Source organism: Suncus etruscus, chromosome 13, assembly GCF_024139225.1.
Source record: "Suncus etruscus isolate mSunEtr1 chromosome 13, mSunEtr1.pri.cur, whole genome shotgun sequence".
Taxonomy (NCBI): Eukaryota; Metazoa; Chordata; class Mammalia; order Eulipotyphla; family Soricidae; genus Suncus; species Suncus etruscus.
This window is the reverse complement of record NC_064860.1, coordinates 41,624,573-41,646,577: the sequence shown is the minus strand read 5'-3', so window position 1 is coordinate 41,646,577 and position 22,005 is coordinate 41,624,573. Positions and strand designations below refer to the sequence as shown.

General features: G+C 45.2%; 1 protein-coding gene across 4 annotated transcripts in view; it reads right to left on the bottom strand.

The window, feature by feature from the left end:
* The window catches only part of RUNX1 (RUNX family transcription factor 1), a 99,674-nt gene that overhangs the window by 35,904 nt on the left and 41,765 nt on the right, over nt 1–22,005 (bottom strand). For 3 of the 4 annotated variants that reach the window (XM_049785786.1, XM_049785785.1, XM_049785784.1), the window contains exon 4: nt 6,027–6,218. In XM_049785786.1, coding sequence (XP_049641743.1) covers nt 6,027–6,218 — 192 coding nt within the window. Of the gene's footprint in view, nt 1–5,738; nt 5,750–6,022; nt 6,219–22,005 lie in introns of all 4 variants that reach the window. The other variant, XM_049785787.1, reaches the window with a different exon arrangement.

The window sequence follows — 22,005 nt, the reverse complement described above, 5'->3', positions numbered from 1 at the left end:
CAGCAACTCAAATGACAGCAATTTACAAGTGTAAGTCCAGAGCTGGCTCTCAGCTGGATCCCTAATCCAGGGGTCACTGAGCTAGATCTCTAAGCAGGATCAGTATTCCCATTTCACAGAAAAGGAAACCAAGACTTTAAGGTGAAACAAAGGTCAGAGAGATAGTACAGTAGGTACTATCTATTCGCACACGGCGAATCCAAATTCAATTTCTCTCACCCCTTAGCATCACCAGGAGCAACCCCTGGTGCAGAGACAGGAGTAAACGCTGATCATCACTGGGCATAACTCAAAACTAAACAAAACCAAACAAAAGATGAAGCAATTTGCCAAGAAACAGTCTCTACAGGCATGTGGAGATGGCAGTGAGGCCATGTGGACTAAGGGGGCCTTTTGAGCCTCTGTTCTGCACTTGGCTAACTTTTTCTTTTGTTAGTGTTGTTGTTTTGGTTTTGGGGGGGCACACCTGGTGGTACTCAGGTGATTCTGGGGATCAAACATGGTTGGCCGCATGCAAGGCAAACAAGTGCCATTCTCCAGGGCCCTGCTATTCTTCTTGATTACTGAATTTTCAACACAACCCCCTTGTTTAATTACTGATCTGCAACCAGTGCTCTTGGTATAATGGACTTTGTCATTCTGCTGAACCCAATCTTGTATGTGTGGATGCACATTGGGCTGTGAGCATTGAGTCAGTCCACACTGGCTTCCACTTGGCTGGAATGTGGCAGAAGTTCAGAAAGCATCAATTCTGTGCAAGGAATAATCCAGCATTAAGATCAGCCCCTTAGCAAACTCTCTTTTCGTCCAATTACAAAACATGTCCACCAGGTCTTATCCACACATCTCTGAAAACATGGGTCTGAAAAAAACTAAAAAGTAAAACTAAAACCTAAAAAGGTCATGGGTGCTGATAGCATCTCATATGTAGCAGTTCATCTGAAAATCCGAGTCAAAACAGTGCTAATCTTGGGGCCTGAGCAGTAGTACAACAGGTAGAGCATTTGCCTTGCACACAGGACGACCTGAGTTCGATCCCTGGTATCCCTTATGATCCTAGGAGCCTGCTAGGAGAGCTGCTGGGTGTGGCCCAAAATCCAAAACAAAAAACAGTGCTGACCTGGCAGTTTCTGTTGGTAAGCAGGTGTCCCCCAGGGAGTGGTCCCCTAGCACTACTAGGTGTGGCCCGAAACAGGAAACCGAAAATAAAGAAAAACATAGAAGGTCTTTGGCTTTTGCTGTTTTGACTGAAGGAGAAATCTTAGACTTTCTTTGTCCCTCACATGTCCTTTATTCTTTCCCTTTTTTCAAATGTCTTCAGCTTAATGCTTCAATCCGAGCCTGCCAGGTTTCCCCAAAGACCAGAGAGTAAGGAGCAGGGGCTGAGATTCTAGAACACAAGAGTTGGAGTTCTTAGTCTCTGCCTGGGAATCACATTAATTTTGGTGGTCCTGTCAAGGGAAGGCCACAGGGTGCAGAATAAGGGGGTGTGGGCCCTTGGATGATGCTGCAGTTGCCTCCCTTCCCTTGCCCCAAATTAAAACACCCTAAAAATATGATTTGTGTAGCCATTAAATGACCAAACTATGTATAAACTTATAGGGACAAGTTCCGGTATTTGTTGTCTCTGCTTTTGAGGTGATAAGGCAGCACTTTGTTTTGGGGCATCCAGAATTGATGGAAGCAAAGGAAGGGTGAGGACAGAAGAGAGAATGAGGAAGAGAGAGAGAGCAACAGAGAGAGAGAGAGAAAGATGGAGACAGAGACAGAGAGATAGAAAGAAGGGAAAGTGAAGAAGTACTAAGCAGTATAATGTTTTATGCCTAAGGACAACAAAGGAATTTATCTCTTTTCCTACAGAAAAATGGAAAAGACAAATTTACTTTTTCCTTTTATTGACTCAGCTGATAAAGGTAATGCTGGTAATGGCACCTAAATCACTGGGACACAACCCAGAAACTATTTAGAACACCAGAACACGGCCACCTTCTTTGTGGAGAAGGTATCACCATCAGAACAGAAATCCTTGGGAGTAAAAAAACCAGGAGTCAATAGAAGAGTTTGAGTCCCCTGTTGGCCAAACAAAATTCTGAAAGTAATCAAGGTGCCAGGCATAAAGTAGATCCAAATGTGGCTGGAGTTTGGATCCAGGAAGCATTGGCCTCTGAATCCTACAAGAGTGGGTCTCATACCTAGGAAGGTCAACTGGTATCCCAGTACAAGAGACCCAGAGTGTCCTATCCTAGGCTCTAATCCTCAAGTTATTCATCTTCACATATAACTATGCTAGAACATGTTTGAAACAGAAGAGTTTCATGGAGTGCCAGATAGAATAGGAGCTTGTCTCATTACCCCTGGGGAGGCAGGCTGCCCTTGCCAATGGCCAACCTTATGTCTACTTGAGTCGAGCCAAGAGTATGTGGCCAGGAGAAACTTCACCTGACCCCTACAGGGTCTGGGTTCAAGTCAAGATCCATTTATCACTTTTAGCCTTGGGATTATTGGACAGTTCTTAACTTTGAGGTTTAGCTTGATTGTAAAGAGAAGAAAAGAATGCGTAAAAAAGGTTTAATTGATGCCAAGGTCTTTTCAACCTAACCTAAATGAGCCAATGAAAGTCTTAAACTTTCTGTAAAACACAAGAAGTACCCAAATGACCTCCTCATTTTGCTCCCTTGACAGTTTTAGGCACCAAAAACTGTCACTCATTTTTGTCAACTCTGCAAAGAGGAAGTTAAGAAGCCTCCAAAGTTGAACATTAGCTTGGAGTAAACATATAAAAAACAATCAGGTTGTCTAAAACATCTCTAAGGGTCAGATGTGATAATCCCAGTGCTACAACTTTCAAAAATCATCTCTGAGCACTGTCCCTCCTCCTTTTTCTCTTCCTCCTCCTCCTCCTCCTCTTCCTCTTCCGATTCCTTGCCCTCCTCCTCCTCACATCTAGGAGAACATTCTACAGCATGAGGTACAAGAGGCTGCCTTGACTTGCAGAGACGCGTAGCCATGACAAAATGGCTTACAGGGCCATTGTCAAAGTTGGAAAACTAGGAAGTGGAAATAAAGCCCTGTCCCTTTTATTGTTCAAACTTCAGCAAATAAACAGCAGTTGGGTGGCATGGTAATTTGCACGCATATCATTTGAGATGCCCCTTCGGAGGCATTCTCAAACACAATCTTATTCTGGATAAATACAGACGTTATTTTAGGTTCCTGATTTCTGTCTCCCAATATAATCCTGAGCAACACAGAGCTTCCCTGACTCATCGAGACCTATCATCTCTCCCCAGCTGATAAGTTCTGAACATTTGCTTGTTGCTAGTATTCCAATCCAAAACTGCTCCCACTACCTTTTGGGATATTTTTTCTAACAACCACCACTGCTGTTTCCAAGAGCACAGATAAACACATACTGGGTTTGTCCAGAAAGCGTTTTCTTAAATATCATAGCAACACTCCTGCTAATCCTGCAAAAATCACCATTTCCCACCTATCAAGGACAAAATGAAAAGTTCTGGCTCAGAGATCAGACGGTTATCCTATTACAATCTAGTCTCAGATATATATATCCTATTACAATCTAGTCTCAGATATATATATGTATATATATACATATATATATACATATATACATATATATATACATATATATATATATATATATATATATAGGCCAAAGGCCATCTGCCTAGCATGACAAAGCAGAATCAGGTTTCTTTTTTGTTTTGTAGGAAGAAAACAAAAAGAAAATTAGAAAATTAAAGTCATTTTATATGAAAATACCCTAGATACTTAAACAAGTCATTTTTACCATTTTACAAGTAAAGACCTGAAATCACAGTTTGGGAAAAAAAAGCAAGCAACACAGTTAAAATGTTTTGTTTTGTTTTGTTTTTTCCCCCAGTGCAACCACTAAGCCCCTAGGGAGCACAGAAAGTAAATTTATTGTTATTACCTGATTGGGACCAAAGTTAAGAGACCTAACAAGGGACCATGACTGTGGTCTGTGTTAGCCTGGCATTGTGCTCAGTAGACAGTATGTTCCAAAGAGCTGCAGAAAGCCTTCAACTAGGGTTGCTGGCTTCTAGAATATGAATTCAGTCCTTAGGACCTGAGCAATAGCACAACACAGTGATAGGGCACTTGTCTTGCATGCATTCAACCCGGTTTAATCCCTGACATTCTATAGAGTCTCCAAAGCCTGCCAAGAGTAATTTCTGAGTGAGCCAGGAGTAACCTCTGAACATAGCTAGGTGTGGCCCAAAAACAGAAACAAAAAAGATTTCAGCTCACTTCCTTCCCTATGCTTTGATATAATGAGTGTATCTGATGGAGGAGGCATCAAATCTGAGACATCCCCTCATCCAAAGTGTGAACCAGTAGCCACTTCCAGGGACCATTTCAACTTGCTCCCCAAAAGGCTGATTGTCCTTCAGGTGTGTCTCACCACCAGAAGAAAAGGGCAAATGCCATGATGGAGCAAAGAGTCCATGGCCAGTGACACCTGAGAGTCCAGACATGGACCATCTTCCTTGGGGCTAAATTGGGACCCTGACAAGGTTACCTATGAATGCCAAGGGCGTAGAATAGAACACATTAGCTAAGAAGGTGTTCCAGGAGTTTCTTTATGTTAGAGGAAATGTATCATTTCACCCCAACTCCATTGCTTCCACTCAAAGTGCTTTTAATCTCAAGTAACTCCCCCCATTTGCATTTTAGTATTTTAAAACAATTACATATATAAAAGAGGATTATGAAGCCTCTGGTGGGGAATCTAATGATTGCATAGATCCCTCTTCCTCAGACACCTCAAGTGAGTGTCTGGAGGAGACAATGCCCCTCTGACCTCCAAAACCAATTTTAGGTTTCTCTTGGTACGAGAAAGGGAGCTCTTAATAGCCATGTTCATTGTGGGTTATGCGAGGACAACACTAATAAGAGAAAATAAACACTAATAAGAGAAAAGAAATTTTCCACACTAATAAGAGAAAATAAACCCTAGAGTGTGAATTGACTCTTGGAGGATGAGGGGGTGGGCATACCCTTCAAAACCTCATGTGAGCTCCCAATCCCTCAACCAAGAACAATAGGGCTACAGCTTCCAAATGTCTCAGGGTGTCTGCGCAGCTCTGCCCAGCTCAGAGACACCCCTAAATCAAGTTGTATAACTCACCCAGCAGAGAAAATATCTCCTCTTCTCCCCATCCCCCAGCCTATACAGCTGTGTTAGGTCCACCCAGCCCAGAGAACATGACGGCATTTCGGAAATTCTAAACGGTATCACAGAGCAAATAATGTCCGACGTCAGTGGTTCCTCTCTTGTGCATAAACTTGGGCTGTGATGGGCTCTGCCCTGCGAGTTTGATACAGTGGGTGTATTTTACAGGGGTTTGGTTTTGTTTTGCTGCTGCCAGGCCAGTTAGTTCTAGAGTGGGTAGGGGAAAGGGGGGAGTGGCTGGCATTGTTGGTGCAATGATTCGATACCGTTTATTCATGCCAAGTCAAACCCTTCATGCCATGGCATCCTGAGAGCCCTAGGGTTTCTTTGTCTTGTGGAAAGAATGGAGATTAGCTTGAAACTACCCAAATCACCTTAAAGCGAATTTGGAACTCTGTGTGTGTGCACTCACTGTACATGTGTCCACCATAACTGATAAGAAGACAGGACGGCCTGAACAAACACTTCTCCAGCCCCAGACCTGAGCCACAGATATCCCTTTCTCTTCAGATCTTTCTACATATTTCAGATCTTTCTAGGTCTCTCCAAATCTCTCTAGATTTCCCCACATCATTTTTAATTTAGGAACAGATTTTTTTTCCATGTGGGGTTTGGTACATGTCTCTGTACGAGCTTAATTGACTCAGTAAGTTGGTCTGGGGGAAGCCAGAGACCCTCAAGTCTGAAAGTTCCCAGAATGATGATGGTGCATAGTCCCCCCCCTCCACCTGTCACCACCACCCACTTTTGCATCAGGTGCAGCGGGGCACGGATGCAAGGCACAAGGAGGCCTGGCTCTGATACTTACCCTGCATCTGACTTTGAGGCTGAGGGTTAAAGGCAGTGGAGTGGTTCAAGGAGGCGCGAGGGTTGGGTGTAGGGGCTGGGTGGTGCGGGCTGACCCGCATGGCTGTGCGCCGCAGCTGCTCCAGCTCACTGAGCCGCTCGGAAAAGGACAAGCTCCCGGCCTTGGTCTGATCATCTAGTTTCTGCCGATGTCCTAGTGTGGGAGGGGGCGGGGGAGAGGGAGGCAGGGGGGAGGAAGAGATGAGAACATGGCTTGTGTCTTTGCCCGCAGTTGGGGCGCTTCTGTCCTTCCCTGTTCGCGCCCCCTCACCCCCGACGTGGTGTTGCAGGAAACTGGGCACACTGGACCACTTTCTGCCCGCCCAGCAGTGGGGGAGTGGGGGACATCTTGTATCATTACACGGGTCCCTGGGTGCTCTCTTGGCCTGGGACCTGGGCCCTCCTTATCTGACCCTCTAAAACCTCACTTCCTAGAGGCAGAGCACAGTGGACATGCCTGAAGGAGGGGTGGGGTGGGGGAGATGGTGCATTAACGGTTGGCATTGGGCCACTAGCTGTGGAGTCATGGATGGCAGTAGCAAAGGCCCCCGCCCCCCTCTGCCCCCTCTCTGGCCACCTCAAGGATAAGCTTCAGAAACAACAAAGTGGGCTGGGGAGCAGCTCCTTCCCAAAGGAAGTTGGGTGTGGTTACAAACACCCCCCCTCCCCCGCCCCAAGTCCTCATTCCTGCTAAATGCAGAGCCTGGGCAGCCCAACACCTCCTGGCATACCTTGCCAGTTTTTCAAGAAGCACCCGCTTTCTCCTGCCGCTCCCAAGCGGACCCCCTAAGGAGGAAGGAGTGGTGGATATTGTCTAGATTAATGTTCCTAACAGGCGAAGCACATGAGGCTTTCAGCCCTCCTACCCCATTGGATCCACCTTTCCAGGGACGCTGGAATCCAGAGTGGGGCATGAAGCTCTGGATAAGGCTTTAGGAGACTCTGTTTCCTCAAAGTCTCAGTCTCAGGATCCCATAAACAGAACAAGTCTAATGCTATATCAGAAAGTCTCTTAGTGGCCAGGAAGGTGGTGTAGGGGTTAGGGCGCATATGCTCTGCAAACAGTACCCCCTTTGTTCAATACCTGGCACCACAAGGTCTCCTGAGCATTGCCAGGTACAGTCCCAGATATTCTTGGGCACTGCTGGGTATGACCCCAAAAGTTCCCAGTCCTGCCTGAACGACCTGGATACCCCCCACAGCTCACACTGCAGTGTCTTAGCAATGTCACAACTTTACAGTCAACTATCATCTGATAGAGCCAGCATCACCAGGAGTGTCCCCTGGGTCCCTTGGGTACAGCTTGGGAGCTCCTCTGCCCCCCTAAAAAGGCTTTCAACTGAAGATAGTCTTGTCCAACAGGGCTGAGGAACCATGGGTCACTCCCTCTTTTTCTACCACCTTTAGAGCTACAAGGAGGATTTCACAGCCACCCCCATGCTAGGGGAGGGTCTCGAGATCCAAACAGCCATGGTCAAGGTCTTTTTTAAATGCCCCCACCCCACCCCCCAGCCTCAGCCTGGGATAGGGGGTCTGGGCAGGGAAGCAGGGGTGGAGAAGGATATGTGGGCCCTGCCTACTCCCCATTGCAACAATTAGGAAATTCAATTTTATAGCACGTAGGGTGGCTCCGAATCTCCAATGCTTCTCCCTGCTGCCAGGCCCCTTGGCACAGCTGCTCTGGTCTCAGATTCCAGACCCAGAAAAAGGACCCACTATACTGCAGCGATTTTTATCACCAACAAGACCTGCTTGGCTCCAGAAGGAGGAAAAATACTTAAGCATAATATTTGTGTAGCTCAAATGCAACGCTCCCTCTTTTCATGTGTCACCAAAGGCAAATCTGGACTCTGATTCAGCCCTACAGCCCACAACACTGGGCCTGAACACAAACAGCCTGAGTCACGCAGGCCAGTTCCCATGTGAGAGGCCTCTTACGGGCCGAGTATTTTAAGCACACGGCCTTGTGGGCGAAAGGCCATAGGGCCAGGTCCCGGAACAACCCCTGTCATCCTGTCTCTCTGAAGTTTTAAAGCCTCTTTTTCTTTTTCTTTTTTCTAGAACATTCTATTTCAGCCATTCAGGCAGGTAAATTAAATGTCTTTGGACTGAACTTTCCTGAGCTCGTCCCTTCTTTGCTCTTGGGAGCCCAAGCTCTGTTTCCTCAAGATCTGACAGAAAGAGCTGAAGTTTTCTGGCAGAAAAATACCCAACAATGGCCTCTTACATACCACGCAAAACATAACTAGTTGTTGGTTTTTCTCATCCAAACAGTGGCTATCAGTATCCAAGGAGAAAATAAAGCAGGAGAAAGGATTTTGGAGGGTTCTACAGCCCCAGAAGGAATGTGTGTTGCTGAGATAGCCTGAGGTAGAAGATTCCAGCAGCTTTGTCCTTATTTCAGAACTTCTCAGTTGTTGGGAGTTGTTGAGAACATTCTAGACCACAGAGTGTAGTGAGGAGAAAGAAAAAAATTTGAGTGGAGGAGGAGAAAGAGAAGTATGAAAGAATGGGGGACAGGTGCCAAAGGGTCTCAGGTGTGTTGGTGGAGATAACAACAAACAAAAAGACAAAGCTAAATATCCACACCAGAGTCAACAACAATGAATTCATGAGGCCCCAACTTAAACAACCAAAATTAATAATGCATCTGGTATTAATTTTGGGGCAGGATGGGTGGAAGCATGGGATAGACTCTGGAAATATTGGTGTAGGGAGGTTGACACTGGTGGTGGAATTGGTCCTGAAACATTGTGTGTCTAAAACCCAACTATGAAGAACTTTATTTAAATCAAAATGGTTTAAATAAAAAATAATAAAACCAAAATTCCCATTTCTGCAACTCACTGGGGCAGTTGTAAAGAATGGTGTGTTGAGGATTATGGGTAATTTTGGGAAGGGGGCATTTGAGATTATTCTGAGACACCCCATTTGTCTTTGCAGAGTCTAAAGTGGAGAGCCTGAAGAAAGCTTGTCCATTGGACCACAGAAATAGTACAGGAATGAAGATGCTAGTCTTAAATTTGGCCAACTCCATTTTGATTCTCAGCACCACATGACTGTCTGAGCATTGTCAGGAGTGGTCCCTGATTACAAAGTCAGGAGTTAGCCCTGGGTATCACTAGGTGTGACTGCTCCAAAAAATGAAAGCTAGGGCAGGAGCAAAAGCACACTTACCTTGCACACACCGACCCAGGTTCTATCCCTGGTCTATCATATGGTCCCCCAAGCACTACCAGAAGTGAATCCTGAGTGCAGAGCCTGGAGTAAGTACTGAGTGCTGCTGGATATGACCCCAAATTAATAATAATAATAAATATAAAAAAGTTTTTCCATAGTCCCTATTCTGAGCTACCACGTGTGAGGTCCTCATGCCCTGAAGAAACCAAACAGGAGCAATTCATTTGAGATAAGCCTCCACTGTGGCCAGATATGAAGAGATATCACTTTTTTTTTTTTTAAAAGTTTTTTGTATGAGTTCCCTCTCTTTGTCCCATGCTTACAAAAAGTTTTAACATGTGAGCAATCTCTGGACCAGCTGACACCTGCCAAAATTGTAGTCATTTACGGAGATTAGCTGATAGCTGTCTGCTTTAGCTGGAATGTTCAGACAGAACTCTCTGAGAAAACAATTCTTCACTCTAAGCTATTTCCTAAGCCCTAGGCTGCATGCGGGAGGTGTGTGTGTGTGTGTGTGTGTGTGTGTGTGTGTGTGTGTGTGTGTGTGTGTGTGTGTGTGTGTGTGTGTGTGTAAGGAGGGTTTCATGCCCTCCCTACATGCAATCTCTGGGAGTCATAACCTTACTGTTTTGGTAGGAAATTGGGAACACCTTCCTCTGTACCTCAGAGATGTGACACCCCCACCAAAGCTACAGGGAAATCAGCAACTTAAAGGTGTGGTTCAAATGCATTTAGAGGCTCCCTCAAAAGAACACCTAATCTTTTCTGAAGCCAATCAGATTTTATGTGCCAAATAACAGCATTTTGTGTGTGTCTGTGTGAAATATAGAAACTTCTGATAGAAACTTTCCAGTCGGAGAGGGAGAAGGTTTTCCACCTCACTTTCTGGATTTGTATGCAATTAAAATGTCAATTTGCTCTCAGAATTGTAAATATTGGAGTATGGGAAAGATCCATGATCAAACTCTATTTTCTTCTCTTTCTTTCTTTCTTTCTTTCTTTCTTTCTTTCTTTTCTTTCTTTCTTTCTTTCTTTCTTCTTTCTTTCTTTCTTTCTTTCTTCTTTCTTTCTTTCTTTCTTTCTTTCTCTTTCTTTCTTTCTTTCTTTCTTTCTTTCTTTCTTTCTTTCTTTCTTTCTTTCTTTCTTTCTCTCTTTCTCTCTCTTTCTTTCTTTCTTTCTTTCTTTCTTTCTTTCTTTCTTTCTTTCTTTCTTTCTTTCTTTCTTTCTTTCTTTCTTTCTTTCTTTCTCTCTCTCTCTTTTCTTTCTTTCTTTCTTTCTTTCTTCTTTCTTTCTTTCTTTCTTTCTTTCTTTCTTTCTTTCTTTCTTTCTTTCTTTCTTTCTTTCTTTCTTTCTTTCTTTCCTTTCTTTCTTTCTTTCTTTCTCTCTCTCTCTCCTTCCTTCCTTCCTTCCTTCCTTCCTTCCTTCCTTCCTTCCTTCCTTCCTTCCTTCCTTCCTTCCTTCCTTCCTTCCTTCCTTCCTTCCTTCCTTCCTTCCTTCCTTCCTTCCTTCCTTCCTTCCTTCCTTCCTTCCTTCCTTCCTTCCTTCCTTCCTTCCTTCCTTCTCTCTCTCTTTCTCTCTCCTGGGTTTTGGAGACTAACAGGAAATTCAACCTTGACTCCCACTTTCTTGCATGAGACATTTGACAAGGTAGTTGCTTAAATTAATGAACACTGCCAGGTTTCATGCCAGATGTCTCATTGGACCTTAAACAGAGGTGAAAAGGATCTGAAATCATGTTTCTCTATGACCATAGTCATGTTCTATTGTTTTTTTCTCCTCCCCCCAAAAAAAATTTCACCAAATTTATATGTGTTCACCAAAAGTCAAAGGAGAAAAAGAGTTGTAATAAATCTGGCCCTGACAAACAATTTTAGTTCATTCCAAGGACAAATAGTTTAAGGTTTCTGTGCTTGGGGTTCCCTTAAATACTGGGATATTGGAAAGAACAATGTGCTCTCATGTACCATTATAAATGGGATGGAGTAGGAGATGGCTAAGGTTTGTCCAAGACTAAACTAACCTTTCTCAGGGCACTAGTGTGGATCTCAGGCTAGAACTCACTGAGACACGTCCTGGAGCTGGATTTTTAGCAGCACGGGCGGGCAGCTGGCAGACCTCCGTATGTGCCAGCGGCCTTTTGGCCTGGCCTAGGGTGGGGGGCCCGGACCTGGGTCACCCGAACCCCCTCTCCCCCTTTCCTCCGGATCTCCAGGTGGGTTTCTGGGAGGAGCTCATGGGGCACCCTGGGTTTTCCCCACTCCCAGGCCGGGTCTGGGGACCGGCCTAGGTTGGGCTTAAATCCCTGTCCTTCGGGCTTGGGAGGGTCTCTCTCCCTTCCTGGAGCTGGATTTTTAGCAGCACGGGCGGGCAGCTGGCAGACCTCCGTATGTGCCAGCGGCCTTTTGGCCTGGCCTAGGGTGGGGGGCCCGGACCTGGGTCACCCGAACCCCCTCTCCCCCTTTCCTCCGGATCTCCAGGTGGGTTTCTGGGAGGAGCTCATGGGGCACCCTGGGTTTTCCCCACTCCCAGGCCGGCTCTAGAGGGTGGATCAGGGGGTGTAGTTTGATCTGGGGGGAGGCAAATAATTTCTCAGCTATACTCAGGCTATCACTGGCAATTTCATACCAGTCTACATTTTGAAACCGCGCGGGGGCTAGCGCCCCCGCGCGATCATATGCTCCTCCCAACCATCAGTACCCCAGATTTACCATTCTTAACTTCAGTAACACACAGCTTCAATCTCTGACCAAAGACATACAGTAGATCTTACAAATCCCAGAACTATTTAGAAGGACACAAATCGAACACATATTGAACACATATATCTTTTGAATATTTTATGGTTATTTTCTTTAACTGCTGTAACTCTCTATATATTCTTCTACCATGATGTTTCTATCCACTTTTCATCTTGTCTTTTCTTTGTAAGCTGTTCAGTAAGGATTGTGGTGGAACTGTCCCTCAGTTTGATGCCTATGATTGAAGTATGTTATGGAAATTGCTGGTCTTGTTCCTATTGCCTCCAGATGCACCAATAACGCTTCGTGGCATTGATCCTTGTTTGCATAGACACATTAAAATGGGAAAACACTATACATACAGATTAGTTATTATCTAATAAATCTCATTACAATGTACCTTACACCCTGAATATTGATATAATGACCTGGCATAGGCCTCAGTTGAATGGGCATTCTCCATTCACGCTGGAACCAGGCAAGCTATCTACGAAACATCCAAGGTCCTTTATAGCAACAGTTGGAAGCAGCCCTCTACCAGGAAAGACACTACCGAGGGTGTGACATCGACCTCCTAATAAGACACTTCCGTTTACACTGAGAAGACGTGACAACAACAATGACCTGCGAGAAGACATGACAACAACGATGACCTGCTCTACAGGACATGGTTCTCTCTATTGCCCCTTAAGTGTGAGGTGAAACGAGAGGATGCTCTGCACCATCCTGACTGCAATATGGGATATGCAGACTCCAGGATCTTTAATACAGAAGAATGATACCAACAACAGAGACTATGTGAGGAATGGAGGTGTATTGCCACTACAGACTATGACTTGAATTGGACAAACTAGTTTGCCTGGAGCCTAGAGTCAGTCCTGTGCCAGGAAACTTCAGGGGTAGGGTCTCCATGTATTTAGACCATAATTTGTCTTTCCATGTCCCTTATGTTTTGGTGGGCCTATGCAAACAAATGCCACTTTAATATCGTTTTTTACTATGTTCTCTTGACTCCAATCCTTAAGAAAAACAACCCATTAAAACTTTTGAGGTTAACTTAAACTAGTAAGCATGTGCATGGAACTAGATAAATGTACTTTGCCCTCAATGTTTAAAGAGTTACATAAGTCTAATATCTTTAGATTATATGGTGTGCTGCTAAGAAACAATATGTACTACAACTGGGGATTTGAGAGACAAAGTAATTGTATTGTACATGAGTTCAGTTTTGTTTTTCTTAATGTTCTTTGGCTGAAAGTTCAAGGCTGGGATATCATCGATGGAACTACTGAGAATCCTGTTTATGGGTGATTGGGCTTCCACTGTAACTTTACCCTGTCCTCTTTCTTTGCATCTTTGTTGTCATAATTAAAATAATAAAAAAAAAAAAAAAAAAAGAACTCACTGAGACACAGCAAAATATTTTCTTTTTTTTTATTTTTGGGTCACACCCGGCGGTGCTCAGGGGTTACTCCTGACTGTCTGCTCAGAAATAGCTCCTGGCAGGCATGGGGTACCATATGGGACACTGGGATTTGAACCAACCACCTTAGGTTCTGGATCAGCTGCTTGCAAGGCAAGCACCGCTGTGCTATCTCTCCGGGCCCAGCAAAATATTTTCTATCTCCCACCCCATCCCAAACAGAGTTTTTCACAGAAATGTCCAGTTAGAAAAAATTGTTTCCCAAGTTTAAACAGGCCAGTCTATGTTTCTGATATAAGACAACCTGTTTTCTCCAAAGACTCTCAGCAGGAAAAGAAAGAAATTGTGTCAAAACACGGGCACGATGAACAGCTTGAGAAAAATCTAGGCAAAACGTTAATGCCCCAAAGACACTCATCTCTACGCTTGTGTGTCTACACAGAACCAGATTTATCTTGACAACAATGTGATTCCTCTGAAAGAAGCCTGCTAATCAATTGGATGTGTATAACATGGCTTTGCTAGAAAATATGGATTATTTTTCTTTCCTTCATTTGCTAACACTTTATGACTGGATAAGAAATTAATATTTGTAGAGTTTAGCTCATTTTTCCCGGACTAACAGTCTATCCTCTAGGGTCAGGCACATAAAAGTCAATAGGATTGTAAAACAATGAGATGTAACATGAATTCAGTCCTAAACATACCTGGTAGGCGCTGAAATGAAACTTCCCAACTTAGAGGCTGTCCCTTTTGCTGGTTAACGTCAGGCAACACTTCAATTATTACAGGGTGAGTATATACTACACAGCATATCTGCGATCATTTCTATTAGATATATATTATGTTATGTACTCACCCTATATAATAGAAACTATGCAATAATACAGGATACACTTTCCTACATTAGACATGAGAATATACATACCTACATTCTTATACATTAGAACTGTTATACAAACACAGGGAGTCTAAACTTCCTCCTGAACCCCTCCCCAATCTTTTCCCACATCTCCAACTGAGGAGTGTACACATGTAGAAGATGTCTGACCTGGAGAGGTTCTGGAAATCAGCCTTGATTGGAAACCCATGGGTGGGGAGGGGGAGTTCAGAGGGATTGGTACAATATCACACAGCAACTAGAGAAGGAGGAGAGGCACGAGAGCGCACTTGTACATTCTTCCTCTACCTTCCCACACCTGTCCACCATACTCTGCACCAAGAATGGCCAATTTCTATGACTGCCCCCTCCCTGCCTCCTCCTTACAAGGTGACTAAAAAGTTAGTTCTCCTAGACTTATAGGCTCTGGAAGGAGCAGACTCCTTTCAAATCTCACATTGTCATTGGTACTCCTGTACTAGATGGGAGCTCAGTATTGGAATCCAAAAAAGCACAGATTCTACTAGAATATAGTGACTAAAGAGGGTTGAGGTAGGGTCTAAGAATTCAGGTTTCTTGGAAAAACTAAATGATACTGAAATTGTTGGTTCAGGGGACAGGCCAGGAATGTGGATTTTGCGGGGGCAAGGGGTAAGGGGTGAGAAGGGTGACCCTTGCTTTGGGATGCATTTTTCAATGTGCTGGAAATTTCAATAAGAACAGAATTGAGGGGACTGAGAGATAGCATGGAAGTAAGGTGTTTGCCTTGCATGTAGGACAGTGGTTCGAATCCTGGCATCCCATATGGTCCCCTGAGCCTGCCAAGAATGATTTCTGAGTGTTGAGCCAGGAGTAATCCCTGAGCGCTGCCAGGTGTGACCCAAAAATACCAAAAAAAGAAAGGAAAAAAAAAAAGGAACAAAACTGAGTTTCTGAGGCCATGAGACACTAGGTGATAAAGTTTTGGGGAAGAAATGAAAACTATTTGGTCATTTATTTTATTTTATGGGTTTTTGGGCCACACCAAGGGCACTCAGGGGTTACTCCTGGCTCTCAGAGGACCATATGGGATGCTGAGGATTAAACCCAGCTCAGGTGCATGCAAGGCAAATGACCTACCAGCTGTACTATAGCTCTGACCCCTTATTTTTTATTTTAAACAATTTTCTATATGGAGCAGCTAAAAATGACCCAGGTCTCTACTGCTGGTAGGGGAGTGTGTGACTATCATTCACTTTCATCACTGAACTGAGTTTTGGTCATCACCTAACTGATGTCTTAGGTGAACTCAACAGTGGAGGAGAATTCTCAACCTGGGGCACATTCTCTCTAGAAGGACTTGGGGGAGCTCAGGGATTGTTCCATTCCAGACATGCAACAGTTAAGAGCTCAGGGCAACCTTAAGGGTTGGGAGTTCAAGTCATTGCTCTAATCCTTCTCTCCTCAGAGAAAAGCCACAAGGCACCAGGCAAGGGTGAGCATTTGTTGGAATATTTGAAGAACTCTAGCCCTAAACCTGCTTTTCTACCCAACTTTGCTGTGGACAAGAGCAAGTCTCTTCAGCGCTATGGTCTCCTTATCTGGGAGGCTGGAATTAAAGGACTAAGATGGATTGCTCTGAGGGGCTCTAAAAGCTTTCACAGCAATTACATCTGCAAGCGATTAGCGACTCAACTGGTTCTCCTTGGACTGCTCTCAGCGGGAGCCTTCTTGAACAACCTTATATGACATTAGGGCTTTCAAATGTTCTCTCTCTCTCTCTCTCTCTCTCTCTCTCTCTCTCTCTCTCTCTCTCTCTCTCTCTCCCCTCTTATTCTCTACTCTCTGTTCTCTCCTGTCCTCTCCTGTCCTTTCCTCTCCTGTCCTCTGTTCTTCTCTCTCTCCTCCCCTTACTCTCTCTTTCCTCTCTCTCTTTCTGTTCTCTCTCCTTCCCCTTTTCCTTTCTGGCCTTTGGGATTCAGCCCCAAGTTCAACTCTCAGCTGGTGTTCACAACACTATCTTGATCCTCACCAGGTTTTTAAATATGGGGTACTGCCCAGTTTGCTCAAGGTACTGGCCATATTGTTGGCAGTTAGGTAAGACACTCACCAATTCATCACTGTTCTGTTTGGACACTGTTACACAAGTTATCATTCACTTGAAAGTTCTTTTCCAATGGTCCTGCTACCTGGCCCATGAGGACCACCATCTGTGAGGGTAGATTATTGGACTCATTGTGGCTACTTCTGGGGAGAAAGTGAGTTCAGCTTTGATCTAGAGTCTCACTCTCCTCATTATTTATGAGGTAATGACATTTCACTAGTTCTGGCTCAACTCTCCCTTATGGGCAACAAAAATGAGTGTTTCTCTCCTCTCCTGTACTATCAAGATCAACTTGTGTTCATCATCCCACATGTACTCATACCAACAACAACTTTGCTCATGACCTCCTACAGGTAAATAAATCACCCCAAGTTGGTGGGAAGTCCATTCCATCTACCCCTTAGGGAGTTGGAGAGACTCAATCCAAAGAAATCACCAGAGACAGCAGTGCCTGAGGTGGGCAAGAGCTTTTGTTCCCTTGCAGAAGGTAACAGAAAGGTTAGTGGCATCTTTGTGGACAAGGATCTTCCCTAGACTGGCTTTTCCCACACTATGATCCTCTCTGGTGGCCCCTCCAAGGAGTAGGACGAGGGGCCAGGACAGGATGGAAGAAATGAGCAAAGCCCAAAATTTCCAAACCGATCTTATCAGGGGTAGCAAGGAGTTGAAGCTAGAAGAGAGGAAGGTTCTATTGTCCTCCTTGGCGGCCTCCCTGGTGGGCCTTTGCATTTCCAGTTTCCCTGCAGCTCAACACTCTTCTCCCAGATGACCTTGGGCAGGGTCCCTGTAATTCCTCTGGACTTTGGGGACATGTTCTCGTCTCTGGAGGAATTCCCGACCAGTCTCTGTCCCATTATCTCTAGCCCTTTCACATAGTGCTTATTAATACTGCCTACTGCCAGAGCTCCAAAAGGGAAGGAGGTGTGTGTGTGTGGGGGGAGTGACAGAGAGAAAGAGAGAGAGAGAGAGAGTTACTGAATCTCTAGCACCAGGCACATATCAGGTCACTAAATGTGTACCAGGCAGAGAGACAGACTTTCCTCCACTAGGCCAAAGGAAGACAGACGTTAGAACTCAAGTTTGCAGCTGAACCCTAACTGCAAAGAGCTCAGGAAACTGCTCATTCTGGGCAAGATCCTAACCAAGGAGGCAGCAAGCCACAGAGAAAGGTCCAGGAGCAGTGAATCTGTGTGCAAAGCTGCTTCTTCATTCATCATATACGTGGATAAAGAGCTGGTGTGATGAGTGAGTCAGGCAATGGCATAAGAAAAAAAAAGTTACTGTTGTGGGGATCGGAACAATAGCACAGTGGGGAGGGCGTTTGCTTTGCACGAGTGACCTGGATTTGATCCCCAGCATCGCATATGATCCCCTGAGCCTGCTAGTGGTGATTTCTGAACTTAGAGCCAGAAGCAATCCCTCAATACCACCAGGTATGGCCCCTGCAAAACCAAAAAATTCCCCCAAACTAGTGTTTTTTGTCACCTGTCTTGAAACACACACACATACACACACAAATGTCTCAATACCATTACTCTAATACATACTATATAAGCCTGCCATACACATGCCACACATAGATACAACTACACATCAACCCTACACACAAACCATAGAATGTAAACACACCACACACGTCATACAACTGCATATAAAACATTTATACTCGTCATGATTCCTGATACACACAATACAGCTCCCCCCCACTGAACATCTACCTTACACAGCTTGAATATATTATATACATACAACCATGCATAACATACAAGCTATATACATATCACACATAAACTACATGTACTACATCCCTGCATACATCATACACAGCACACAAACCATAGCCCCACATATACTACACACAACCACACACACATACGTACACACACATACAGACCATATTGCCTACACTTGGCCTCCTGGGCTGGTCTAAGACCTTTTCTACTGGAGACAAGAAGTAAGGTCGAGGAAAGCAAAGGGGTAAGGAGAGGCTATAACCCTGGAAGAGCAGCCAATCAGTGCAGTATGCAGAGAAAAGTCCACACTGCACCCCCAATTTTGCAGGCTCCAAATGACATGCAGAACAAAGTTTGGCAGTCATATACACAGCAGTAGAGGGTGGCTGTAGCTCACTCTCACCAGGCTTTTAGGGACCCAGTACCCCTAAGAGCCATTCTCAAGCCCTTATAAACATTCCATTAATTTCTCCTGGGTCTGTCTGGCACAGAAAGGTGGGATGTTAATGGGGGAGAATGAGCTGATTTCTGCTACTCCTGGCCAGTGGGAGGGCTCGGAGGGGCAGGGCAGAATACAGCCTTTTAGGAGGATGTAAGTTCTACATGTTTCTCCTCTGGCAGCCTTTAAATCCAAGGTATCAACTCTCCCAGGAGAGAAGTGTTGTGATAGGGGAGAGCCCCTTTAGGAAATTAAAAGCAGCCCTAAGCATGAAAACCACCTTCACCCTATTTTCTGAACAGCTCCTGTCCCTGAGGATGGTTCTGAAGGACAGAGACTTTCGTCAGTCCCATGGGCCAGTGGGCAGTACAGCTGGGGGACAGAGGGGAACTGGGCCCTTGATGAGGATCAGTGTGTAGTAGACCAGATATCTATTTATCATGTGACTGCCTGAGACCTATGCATTGTTACCTATTAACTGTGCTGCAGTGTCAGGGATGATGTGATCTTGGGACATGTGAAGCAAAATACAAAAGGGAAAGTCTTATTCAAATATCCCAAGGAAAAGGAGACAGGACAAGAATGCAGTGAGGAAGGTGCTTGAATTGCATGCAGCTAACCCAGATTCAATTCCCATCATCCTATATCATCTCCTGAGTACCATCAGGAGTGATTTCTGAGTGCAGAGTCAGGAGTAAGCTCTGAGCACTACCACCTTCCCACCTCCTACCCTCCCAAAAAACACCAAAAACAAATATTAAAGGAGCCAGAGCAATAGCACAGCGGACAGGGCCCAAGCCTGCAGGAGTAATTTCTGAGAGCAGAGCCAGGAGTAACCCCTAAGCACTAGTGGGTGTGGCCCAGAAACAACAAAAAAAAAAAAACCAAACAAACCAATAAATAAAATCAAATGCTGCAGGAGAGAGAGAGAGAAAGCATATGCCTGGCACACTTTAGAGCCCAAGCAAGGGGCAGGAAACGCTGCTCCCTGCTTGCCTGGTGCTGTTATTTTCCAAAACAGATGTGACCTCCTTCTCTTGCCTTTTTCTTCTTCCCCCCAAGCCAGACCAGAAGAAGAGCACTTCAGAGTAAAAACTCTATCTGTTCACCTTCACACACACACACACACACACACACACACACACACATACACACATACACACACACTCTTCCCAAAGGGCTAGATGTGCAAGGAACCCACCTTCCCTGTCTCTGTGCCCAGTAGGGCTGGCTCTGGGCACAGCGGCCAGCTCCACCCTGCCAGGAATGCAAGCAGAGCACTGTCTTTTCACAGGCTGTTTTGAACGCCTGTCCTAGTAACTCTGCCCCCCCCACTTCTGTGTGCAAACTTCATGTGTACAAGCATTATCTCAGCTCTGCAAAGAGAGCCTGGGACACTGATGACTCTCTATTCTTCATTCTCTCTCTCCCTCTCTCTCTACCTCTCTCTCTCTGTCTCTCTAACCCCCCTCTCTCACACTTGCTCTTTCTCTCACTATCACTCTCCACTACGCTTCCTTCATTGTCTTCTGTCCCTGCAGCAGCAGAGAGGGAGCTATAGTAACACTACTGTATAGGGCTTGGACAGCAGAGCCCCTGAGCGCTCTCTAAATGCCCATACAAGCTGGGTTATTCTCTGCCTTGTTTTCTTTGGCGGTAGCTCAGTAGCACAGAATGAGTCAAACAGTCTTAACTTTCAACAGGGAAGTGGTGTGGTCAGCCCGAGCTGTTTGTGGCTAGATGGTGCCGATAGGGCGGGCAGGTAGTGAAGGACTGACAGCCCAGAAGAGGCGTAAGGCGGGCAAGGGAGGCGGGCAGAGGTGCAGGATGAAGTCGGAAGGGGAACAGGGAACGGGAACGGAACGTCAACCCTATTTCTGCAGCTGTGTAGGGTTGGGGGGCATAGCTCTCACCAGAAGTTGGTCCCTGGAGGAAATATATATAAATATATGCTCATATTAATATATATTCATATATATGTAACATATATATTTCCCCCACCAGTGTAAGAAACTGAGTGAAGATGATTTCTCCTACTTAGGGCATGTCATTCAGGGTTGAACCTTGATTCATTCTTGTCCCTAGCTTGATGTGAGAGAAACCTCTTTCTTCTCTCTTTCTCTCCTCCTGCCCTCTCTCTGTTCCTCTACCTGGCTCTCTCCAGCTCCTCCATCAGGATCTCCTAGGTCTCTCCAGATCAGAACTGGGGGACACAACCCAGGGCTGGGAAGGATAATGTGGAGGAAGATGTTTTCTTCTCTGAAGCCCATTGCTCCTGCACACACAGAACCTGGCCTTTTGCAGCTGCCTAGGATGCTAAAATGGTCAGGCACCCGCCCTCACCCTTCTTTCTCACCCCTTCTCTCTGCTTCTGCTACTGCAGGGCTGGGAGCCGGCCCAGGACAGCTGAGCTGTGTAGTGCCCAGGCCAGAACCAGGCCAGCCCGCCTCGCCCAGGGCTCAGGATTCTTTGACGCACAGATCCCAAGAGCCGCTCCCAACTGGGAGACTCAGATTTCAGTGCTTTCCAGCTCTTTCTCCCTGCACTCGGCTCCCTATTTATTTTGAGACCGGCTGAATCACGCAAACACTAGAACATACTTCTCGGAACCTGCTCCCTTGTCGTGTGTGTCCACAAATGGACCGGACAAGACAGTAGCCTGCCTGGAAAGATGGTGCCCACCCCCTTTCCAGCCCCCTCCTAGCAGTAGCTGCAATTTGACCCCTCCTGGGAACCTGGCAGGAGGATTCAGGGTGTAACATGTCACCTCCTTGAAACTGAATCCAGAAATCTCCAGCAAACAGCATATATAAAAAGCCACGGTTGAAAAAAAAAAAAAGACTCTCAGCAGGTTGCACGGGGATTCAGAGGCCACACAACCCTTTTCTCCTGGCTGCTGTGCGTGCTGTCAGGACATAAAATAGGACACAAAATAGTTCCTGAACAAGAACTGTACTTGGTTTTGGAATATGTTCAAATACAGCTCAGTGTTCTTTATACTAAAGATGGATTTTTCTCCTTCTGTAGTCTTATGCTCACAACAGAAGGCAAAGAAAAATGAATATATTATTTGTTTGTTTGGAGGTCACATCTGGCAGTGTTCAGGCATCTGCACTCACGCATCACTCCTAGCTGGATCTGGGGAACCATATGGGACTCCAGGTATCGAACCAGGGTTAGCACTGCATGCAAGGCAAACGCCTTCCTATTATTATGCACTATTATTCAAGCCTAATATATTCTAATGTCAAAAGGCAAAATTCCTAAAAGTATGGAGTATCAGTAGGGCTATTGGTTTGAATGTTTCTACTTGTACTCAACATATTTCTTCTCAATCCCAACCTATGTGTTTGAGTTTCCCTTAAAGAATCCCATAATTGTTTTAAGTTCCCTGAGATATTTGTATCATATAAAATAATTAAATTTTTCTGTTAGTGGTTCTGGAAATCCAATCCAAAGCCTCTC